General features: G+C 45.4%; 1 protein-coding gene across 2 annotated transcripts in view; it reads left to right on the forward strand.

Moving 5' to 3' along the window:
• The window catches only part of DUSP8 (dual specificity phosphatase 8), a 186,283-nt gene that overhangs the window by 167,954 nt on the left and 7,459 nt on the right, over positions 1-10,870 (forward strand). For both annotated transcript variants that reach the window (XM_030201239.1, XM_030201240.1), the window contains 3 exons: positions 3,657-3,823; positions 8,183-8,342; positions 9,631-9,754. In XM_030201239.1, coding sequence (XP_030057099.1) covers positions 3,657-3,823; positions 8,183-8,342; positions 9,631-9,754 — 451 coding nt within the window. The remainder of the gene's footprint in view (positions 1-3,656; positions 3,824-8,182; positions 8,343-9,630; positions 9,755-10,870) is intronic.

Raw genomic sequence — 10,870 nt, forward strand, 5'->3', positions numbered from 1 at the left:
CTTAGTGCTCAACTTTTAGGCACCAGAATTGTAATGCTCTATATAGAATTGCCTCCTTAATACATAAGGGGAAGTCCTGCCCATTGCCTGCCTATGCTCTGCCTAACTCTGTGCCCACTTGAATTTACATACTAAGCCACTCACGCAGGCCCTTATAGAATAGCACTTAGGTGTTTTGCTGCTATTTACATCCTTCAGTGTCAATTTCCCTGCTATATACATATATGTGGGTGCCAGATCACAAAATTGCTCTTTTCACGTCCTTGGGCTTGGCCCTTTGGAAGTGGAGGACTCTGGCTAGCCTAGCTCTCCCTTCCCAGCAGTCCCCTGCCTGGATGACCGGCCCCGCTGTTTGACATTGGTTTTCTTTTATGGTTATTTCTTTTTCTTAACGTTTTGTGTTTCTCTTTCTCAGGGACTTTATCAGCTTTAAAATGTGTTCCTTGGGCTTTCATTCTTGCCCTTCTCTGACTAAATATAAAGCTCACACCTCAGCTCCTCTCCTCTACCTGCTCATTCAGAGCTGCCGCTCTCATGCACTCCCTTAGGGGCACTTCTCCATACTGCTTTTTTCAGGGTTGCTCTCTCACACTTCACACCCCTGGTCACAGCTGTTTTTTCTGTGGTTCTGCCAGGGTGCTGCTGACAGCAGAGTGCAGGACAGAGATAACTGCTATGAGAGATTAGAGAGCAAGTCCCAGCCAGCTTCAGGCATGATGTCACCTCCTCTATCCCAGGCTTTTAATAGAGTTCTGCTCATCTCCCCTGGTCAGGGAGGGGGCACAGAAGGGAAATTCTATAAGCTATAGCATTCACTACCTTACAGCTGTATTACAGACAGTTGTTAGCACTGGGAGCTGCTCCTGGTATGTAGGGCAGCTGTTGGTTCAGCAGCAGCATCTATATTGCTGTAAATCCATCATGGTGGAAGATGAGGGTGAGGTTGATTATTCAAAACAATTAGCCAGGCAGGAGAGGCTCCTGGCCAGTTAAATCACTTCTGCAGGGCTATCCGCTGATACTCCCTGACACTTAACCAGTTAATGCCACTGATTATCAGCACTAACTGCTAAACTGAAAGCCAGCTATTTTGTGGGTGGTTTGGGGGTGAAGTCAGCACTTATTGAGTTAATGCCAATATTCTGCACTTAACCACCTAAGTTAACCGAACAAACTGGACCACATAAAACACAGTCCTATTTTTATCCAGTTTTGCTTAAGTGGTTACATGCTGAATATCGCACAACTAGATAAGAGGTGGCCAGCTGCGTAAACCTGGGTATTCAGTGCCGGTGCCGAGAAAATCCGGGCATAACACCAATAGCAGCCAAAAAATGCTGACTGCCGCCAGCTGAATATTTATCCTGGTATTAATACATGTAAATGTTGGCTCCAGTTGCTAGATGGCCACCAGGTATGTGTCCCAGCTGAGCACGGTCAATCTGCTAAGCTGCAAGGTTAGCTGTGTCTCTGCCACATGTGCAGATCTGGGGCTTCTCAGTACATCTGTGTTCATTACCTTCTGTTTCACTTCACTTGCTGTGTAATTATGCAAAAAGCACAGCAGAGTAATCGAAACATGAAGGTTCAGATATATAATGTTGCCCTCTATGTGGCCAGGTAATTACTGCCAGTTCCTTTGTCTTCATGTCCAGTTGGGACATTAACTTTTAGTAGACACGTCCTATGTTGGGGAGTGACGGAGGGTGGAAGAAGGATCATTGCTGAACATAGTGTGGGGAATAGAGTACTGATAGTAACTGAGTGATGTTGGCTTTTCACTTTGCGTGTAACATTAGGACATAAATATTGTTTGATTCTTAGAGCAGCGATGCTCAAACCCATCCTTGAGTCCCACCAAGCCAGCCCAGTTTTCAGTATATCCCTAATAAATATGCATGTGTAATGTTTACATATGCTGAGTCTTCAGTGTCCACAGATATATTAATTAGGGAGATTCTAAAAAAACAGGCTGACTTGCAGGGATGGCCTGATGATCACTTGCTCTTGTCATATACAAGATCCAGGACTGACTCAGTTTATCCTGATGACTTGTGCACAGTCCAACACATGCAAACAATTGTTTTTCAAGGATATTTTGGGAGAAATCTGTGTGTTTGATTGAACCACGGACAGATAGCCTTCTGTTTAACCTCAGAGGATTAGCTAATCTTTGTGTAAGGCACTTCTGAATGCAGTCCTGTTTATATAACTAAATCATGAGAGAAGATTGCTGAACCTTGGGCTGATTTGGTCAGCTCTATCCCCTGGTCCACATTCTTGGTTGATCACGTTGTTTGTTCCCATTTGTGTTGATGACCAATGATTGTGCTGCTTGCTTGTGATTCTTCCTCCTCTGGTGCTGAATGCCACTGTGACACACAGGTTTGAGGTGGTGGGGTGGTCAAGCATGCTGTGTACCCCTGTCTCCCTCGTGCAAAATGACTCCCGAAGCCCATGTTCTCACTCTGCCTGCCCTTCTCGGATAGTACATTCAAGATAGCGCAGCCTTAAGCCTGTTTCAGAGATGACTGGAGGAAGGGGAGATAGTCCCTGCACCTGTGCTGTGCCTCTCTCCCTCTGACCTCATCTCCCAGTCTGAGAGTTTATGTCATGCAGGAAGACGGATAGGAAATGACAGCTTGGGAGGGTATGTGTGGGCCTGTCTGTGCGTGAGCAGGAAAAGAGAAGACCATTGTTTGAAACGTGTTAACTGTTCCCACGTCATATTGGAAATTCAAGGAATGTGATCAAGTATTACTAACAGCACTGCAACCAGTGCTGCCATTGTGGTTGTAGGAAGCCTAAGCAGAAGGTCCAAGCCAGGAATCAAATCCAGGTCCTTTCGCATGCCAACAATTAGCACTGTTGCTACACCACCAGCCTGCTGAGCTCGGCTTTTGATTTTCTGTGCCCTGTATCACTGTAGCCATTTCTGTTCTGCACTAGCTGGGGACTGAGGGTGGTTAGCATTGCATTGATAATAGGTACCAGTTCAACAGCTGTTATATGGTTTGAGTTGCATGTTACAGACTTACAGAAGTAACTGAAATACATGTGCACAATCACGAAAAAATTACATCCTAAAAATGTATGCGTTGAACTGATTGTACATAGCCCCAAAATGCCTGAGTGGCATATTAGATAGGTGGCTAGTTGTTCTCTCCTGTGAATAAGGAATGCTAGTGAAACCACCTTAGTGTTGTGAGACTATCTGCATAGCTCAGAACCAGGCCCACATCAGAGTCTCAGTATTTCCACATGTCCAAATCCACCGACATCTCTGTCACCATTGCCTGCTTGATGGAGTACAGATGTCATATCATTGATGTCTAGGGCATCCCTGGAGTGTTTCATTGCAGTTAGTGATAGGTAATTGATTCTGGGCTCCCTCACAAGCGTATGTGGCACATGAGTGTTTTTGAGCAACATCTCTGCAGTTTGGGGTATGTAGGGAAAGGCAGATTGGTGACTTTGAGCACCCTCACTGTGCCTCTGACGAGGGCCAATAGGTCGGGTGTCTCTTGGCTTCTTAATCTAGCCTGTGCCAGATCCCAGTGTGATGAGCTTCCACATACAGAATAAACTTCAACATGGAGAATAAAAATGTTGTCTTCTCTTGGCTAAAAAGTGGCCTTTGTGTTTGTGACTTACAGGAGGTTTTGCCACATTCTCAACCTGTTTCCCAGGACTCTGTGAGGGGAAACCCGCCACCATTCTGCCCATGAGCATCTCACAACCCTGTCTACCAGTAGCCAACGTGGGACCCACACGAATCCTGCCACATTTGTACCTGGGCTCACAGAAGGATGTCTTGAATAAGGTAAGAACTGGTGTACGGGAAGCAGGTCACCCTTACTCCTGTGTCCCTGTATTAGGACATAATTGAAGTTGCTTGGTTATAATCATTTGTGCTGTTTCTGAAATGATCTTAAGTGCAGAGCAGAGGAAACCCCTCTAAGGTTTTCTGGTTATTTTCTCTTCTGCTAAGAAGAGTTGTTGCCAGGCTTTTTTGTGGTCACCATTGCCTCTGTGCTATATCTGTGAAACCTAGTGGCTTATAGTTGTATCATCTACTGATGAAAAATAATTGACAAATCAGAATTGTAATCATGGACCAGTTATGCATGTACACATAGAAAGGATAATATTATAATGGGTTGCCTATGTGTGAGGGTAAGTGGGCTTCCTAATTCAAGTGTATTTTATACAATAGAGTTGGCCCAAATGTCAGGAATCACACCTAGATTTAAGCCTCGGACACGTCTAGGGTTGCCAACTAGATCCAGATTTGCCTCATAGGGTTGATCCATGCAGGGATTGTGGTTCTGATTTCCCCATTGGATTAAGAAAAGCAAGGCTACAAGTCCCTTTATGCATTGGACTAAGCCCAGGACTGGATCAACCCTGTCGGGCGAATCTGGATCTAGTTGGCAACCCTATGGACTGCTTGACCACTAGGCTAGATGTATTAAACTGCGTTAGTGTTTTAACATGTGTTATTTTAATGAAGACCCCATTAATCTAGCCTTTGAACCCCTGAATTCTATAAATGGCACCCAAAGTTACGCTTGCAATTTAATTAACAAGCCAATTAGTGCCACAAATTGGGTGCTAACAATCAATTATTGGCATTAATTGGCAACAATTTGGATTTGCCCGTGCATCTTGCTAAGTGCTATTCTATAAAGATGTACCATATTTTTCGGACTAAAAGACGCACTTTTTTCCCCCCAAATTTGGGAGGAAAATGGGGGGGTGCGTCTTATAGTCCGAAGGTAGCGAGTTCTGAGTTCGGGATCGCCCTCCCCCCCCCCCCCCCCCCGAGTTCGGGATCGCCCTCCCCCCGAGTTCGGGATTGCCCTCCCCTACTCACGTCACGCGATGTTCCCTGGTGGTCTAGTGACGTCGGGGCAGGAAAGAGCCCCCTCTTTCCTGCCCAGCGCGCTGCTCTCCGTCCTCCTGTATGCTGCCTGACGGTCTCGGCGAGATTCAAAATGGCCGCTGAGACTTCAATTCTCGGTGGCCATTTTGAATCTCGCCGAGACCGTCAGGCAGCATACAGGAGGACGGAGAGCAGCTCGCTGGGCAGGAAAGAGGGGGCTCTTTCCTGCCCCGACGTCACTAGACCACCAGGGAACATCGCGTGACGTGAGTAGGGGAGGACAATCCTGAACTCGGACAAGACGCACCGGACCACCTAGGTTTTAGAGGAGGGAAAAAGGAAAAAAAAAATTTTTCCTATTTCCCTCCTCTAAAACCTAGGTGCGTCTTATGGTCCGGTGCGTCTTATAGTCCGAAAAATACGGTACATGAAAAACTTTTAGCTCGTAACTGAAAAGGGGGCATGGCCATAGGAGGAGCATGGGCGAGTCAGGGGCATACACTATAGATCTGCACAGTATTATAGAATTTGGGAGATCTGTGTGAGAATTTACACCAGGTTTCAGTAGGTGTAAATTGTTGCATCCAAAGTTAGGTGCATATCCCGGCACCACGCGTCCAACCCAGAGCTCCATTTATAGAATAGTGTTTAGTGCATTTTCTTGGTGCCCAGTTTTGGGTATCACTTACAGCATTGAGTCCTAAGTGTCCACATTTGATTCTACTCTGATAGCGAAATTTGTATACCACAGGGCAGCAACCTATTTGGGTTAATGATGTTGTCATGCTATGGGGAGGCAGGGTTACCCCTAAGAACAAGAATTAGTTGCACTGCAGTTACGAAAGCAGACCCATAACTAGGTGCATTAATGTGTATTTTCACCCCTAGGTCCTCTTTCTCCATTCTGGTTCCCAGTTCTTTTTTTCTGCTGTCTCCTGTTCCCCCTGCATCCTCATTCTCCCTCTTCTTGCTCTCAAAGGCAAGAGGAGAGCTGCATTCTTCCTAGCTCTACATCTGCTGCTTGCATTTCAGTCAGTTTTCCATCCTCATGGGATTGTACTCCCTTGCCAGCTGTCCCTCTTACCCATGCCTAGTTGTGGCCCTGTGCAACAGCACTTCTCCCACTGGCCCTAGGAGTAGTTTCAGGATTATCTGTAATGCTAGGATTTGGGAGGGAGTGATGTGCTAGGCTTGGCATGTCAGAGGTTGCTGACCCCCATTATATAAAAACACAACCTGGAACTGTGCTATGTATATCTCCCATTTAATTGGATTAGTCTTGATCACTATGCTAGGTGTTCTGGAGTGAAATTAAATGTTTACACCTTACAGAGAAGAGGCAAGAAGCCCCCTTGAGCCCCTGGCTGATGGCTCAGCCCCAGTGTGACCTTCTCTTGGAGGAGAGATGGAGTGTCAAAGGCACGACAGCCAACTGGCAAGTTTATCCCTTGTTCTAACAAGTGTATTCCGACTAGAGAATGACATGGGGGACGAAGTTTGTCCCCGTGGGTTCTGTCTCCATCCCCGCGCCGTCCCCGCAGGTTCTGTCTCCGTCCCCATCCCATCCCTACAGGCCCTGTCTCCGTCCCCGACCCATCCCCGCAGGTTCTGTCCCCATCCCTGCTCCCTCCCCATGGGCTCTGTCCTCATCTGCAGAAGCTTCGTACAGTTATGATTTTATATTTAAATCTTTTTATTAAAGTATAAAAAGGAATAATATGCTGTGCAACTATTGTGTATAAATTACAAATAGAAAGCAATAATAACAGTGAGCAGGTATAATAACCCTCCTCTACCCTTCCAACCCCAACAATAGCTGATTTCTACTTCCCCAAGGAATCCTAAACCACCCTGTTAAAAATGCCCAGGGGCAAAATACAACCTGTTCTGTATGCCCTAGAGGGAAGAAATATGCCCTATGAAACACTGTTATGATTTTTTAATCTGTGGTCATCGACCATCTCAAGATTCAGTCTAGCTCTCCTGTCTTCCACAGTCCTTCCTGCAATAGAAGATGTCTTCTTAGAAGATGTGCTGGTAGCAGGATGTACAGGATCCCCCCATGCAAATTTTGCTAGTTGTGGCCAGCATGTTTGCTTGTTTTTCCAAAAAATCAAAATATCGTTGTCTGCATCACTCAAATAACAGTCCAGTTCATTAACAGGCTTCAAAATAGAAAATGACACAGGAACAAAGTTTGTCCCCGTCCCCATGGGCTCTGTCCCCACCCCATCCCGCAAGCTCTGTCCCTGTCCCCTTCTCCGCGGTTACTGCGGGTCACCGTCCCCGTGTCATTCTCTAATTTCGACAATGGCCTTACAAAGAGTAAGAGGAATCTACGAGAAGAAATAAGAGCTACTAAAAGAAGTGGGGGTGGAAGGAGAAAAGTTAGACCTATAGCTGAAAATAGAAACCAGTTTAAACACATGGATCTTTGCTTGGAAAAGACAATTTTCTACTTGCAGTTGCAAAAGAAAGAGCTTTCCAAATCCAGTTCTGCCAGGTGGGGGTCTTGTACTGTTTTGTAAGAGCTGAAATGTTTTTGCAGTGATGTCACCCTGCGTGCAAAGTGCCCAAGATGGAGGCATTCGCTTTCAAAGTGAAATCATTACTGAGAAAAATAAAGATGTAGATGTTTTAAATTCCAGCGAGGACATGCCTCCAGCAGAAGCAATCTGATCAGCTCTGTAGTGATGGGGGGGTGGGGAGGGGGAGATGGGACTCAAAAGGAGAAGAAGTTATGCAAGGGGAGTAAACAGAAATGAAAAAGAAAAATGCAGAGAATTCTTTTAACCAAGACAAGCCATTCCTTCAGCACTGTCCCACTCAGAGGGGAAAAAAAACAGATCCACCAGCAGTAAGCAGCTGCTGAGTCTAGTTAAAAAGATCAGGTGGGGATCTTGTGCTGTTGGCAGAGCTTGAATAGTGCATTTCCAAAAGGGTTCTCTAGCAGAGTATCCCTTGATTTATTTTTATGCTTATCTGCTTGGCCTGTTTCCTTTCTCTTGTCCTCCTTGGTTCCTCTTCCAAGTGTCATGTGGTCAGTGGAGCTTGAATGCAGAATAAACTCCAAGTTTATCCCACTAATTAACCCATCAAAACTTTGGAAGCAGCACCAAAAGAGGGGATTGAGAGTGGTGCTGTGGAGAGCTGCCCAGCGTATTCTTGGAGCCTCTTCTGCTTTTCCAACTGAAAATAAACCCTGTGGTTTGAAAGCCCCTTTGGATAGAAAAAGAGGGGACTCCTGCTTTAGGTCATTTATTGACTCTTAATCTTTTTTTGCCTGTTTATCCTCAGGATTTGATGGCCCAAAATGGAATCACCTACGTCCTCAATGCCAGCAACACGTGCCCCAAACCAGACTTCGTCTGTGACAGCCACTTCATGCGCATTCCTGTCAACGATAACTACTGTGAGAAACTGCTGCCCTGGCTGGATGCATGCATTGAGTTTATAGGTGAGGAGCTGGCCTCAGTGAGCCAGAAATACCTGGCCTTGCATTACGGGATCAAAGAGGGGAGAAAAACAGAGAGCGAGCTTTGTGGCTAGAGTCAGAGTTATGAAGTTAACTCACACTCAAGAAGGATTTTGAGGTTGCATCTTGTTCTGCAAGAAGGAACAGCAGGTCCAGAATGTTGTAGGCAGGGCCGCCGAGAGACAAATCCGGGCCCAGGGCAAACAACCCCCCTGACCTGTGCACTGCCACCGGGCCACTATGGGCCTGCTTACTTGATTGTCTTCTCTCCTGCTAGGTGCACTCTGCTGCTCAGGTCCTTCTTCCTGCCACATCCAAATAGGAAGTACTTTACACAGGAGGCGGGATGCAACAGGAAGAAGGACCTGTGGCAGGCAGATTAGAGTTAACGCCGATAACGTGATAACTCTGCTCTGCAGCACACAGGAGCAGGAGAGCCATGCCAATGCCGGACAGGCACAGGCCTCTCTTGGATGCCGGGCCTTGGGGAATTTTGCCCCCCCCCCCCCCCCCCCCCCAGCAGCCCTGGTTGTAGGATCCTTGATGTTATTGGATTGTACAGCAGGATGTAGCCTGAAGTTTAATAATCATACACTTATTGGAAGCAGCACAGGGAATGCCATGAAGAGCCGACCACTAGAGTCTTACAACTGCTAATACAAGCTCTAGTGGGAATGAATCTTGTGATAAATTCTGTGAAGTGTATGCAATGTGCATGGACAGATCATATTTGAAAATTGTCCTAATTATGTATAATTTTACTTGGGTAATTAAGCAGGTACATGGTAAAATGTGGAGTTCCTCTCTGTGTGTAAATGTACCCACAGTTGTACATTATGGTTGCTTTTATATGTGTTGAAAAGGGCCTAGGAGTGGAGTCAGCCATCAGGGTATAAGGATTTCAGTTTGCAATCCCTGCTGCAAAATAGGTGCAAAGTCCATGAGATCTAACATACCTATGGCTATCATGCCCCAGCATTCTCAATGGGAAACTGCTCATGGAATTTCCATTTGTAAAAGTGTTTGTAGATCCTATGCAGAGTTTCATCAAAATTATTATTGTAGAGTGTTACAATAACCTTTATTACCATATGTTGTTACTGTAGCTAAAATCCTACCAAATATATCTTTTTTTGATCACTTTAGACTAATATTTATCAGTCTTCTGTTGGGTTCTCCCTTCTATATAGCCTTTGCTCAAAGTGCCTCTCCTGCTCCCTGTCTCGGATCCTAGTGACAGCTCTTGGTTTTATCTTTTATTGTCTTACAGACAAGGCCAAGGTGTCAAGCAGCCGTGTGATGGTCCACTGTTTGGCAGGGATCTCCAGGTCAGCTACCATTGCCATCGCTTACATCATGAAGACCATGGGCATGTCTTCAGACGACGCCTACAGGTAAACCACATGCCAACAAAAGAGAAGCATCTAGTCCTCCCTGGGAACACAGAGGCATTGCCTTTCTCAGTGATAGGAAAAAGAAGTTACAGTCTAAAAGAAGTATGTCCTTTCTGTACACTGTAATGCTCCACTCTGGTAGCAAAGGTGATGGGCCAGAATGAGCAAACAATTTGGTTATCAAACCAATTGGCGCAACTTGGCTGAATCATAAAGACTGTGGATACTAATGCACTTTGGGCCAAAATGTTAGATTAGCAGTACTATCCAAACAGTTCATCTCCTTATGGCATTTTTATAGATTTTGGTTGGTTGTTCCAGGGGGTAAACGTTCACAAATAGACAGAAGTGTACCCAGATTTTTGTGAATTGTGTGAAATGGGATTGGATGTAAAAATGTGCACCATAGTTGTCATAGAATTTCAGAAACATTGCACAGAATTTTCTACCTTTTGCAGCAAAGCCTACCCCAGGCTATCACAGGAAACTAGAAGCTGTGATAACCCTCCTAGCCATGTTTAATGTTATATTAAATGCTGAGATAAATCTGTTTGGCATGACAGTTTTCTCCTGCTACTTTAGGCTTTGGTGTCCACTGGACAATGATGTGAGCCTTTATTTGCAACTCCCTGGAGAGTTTCCCTATTTTCCCTTGTACCATAATTTTACTAATTATGTACCCTTCCGTGTTGGTGTGCCAAATGTTCAGGCTGTAAATTCTGCAAATAAATAAATAAATTACCATTCCACCCTAACTCAGCTCATTTATCTCAGTGACAGTCTTCAGTCAGGGGCCATAAGCCACGAGTTCTTTTGATGCCTGATTGTGAGCCATCAGTGTGGCCTCTAGGTGTCACTGTTGCATGATACCTTCCCCGCAAGGAGTGTTTATTTCCACGGTGTTGCCATGCCCATCTGGCCTGGAGAACAGAATATCTGACTCTGTATCAGCGATTGGGCCAGCCTGGAACTCTTTTTTGTTTAAGTTAAAACAGTTTGAAGGCTGTCATGATGGACATTCTGTGCATTTTTAAAGTCTTTATGCACGAGATATTGGACCACTGAAGTGAATGGAATGTTGACTAATCAGAACATAGGACTGCTAGCCAGTCTGGT

This window comes from Microcaecilia unicolor, chromosome 4 (assembly GCF_901765095.1).
Source record: "Microcaecilia unicolor chromosome 4, aMicUni1.1, whole genome shotgun sequence".
NCBI lineage: Eukaryota > Metazoa > Chordata > Amphibia > Gymnophiona > Siphonopidae > Microcaecilia > Microcaecilia unicolor.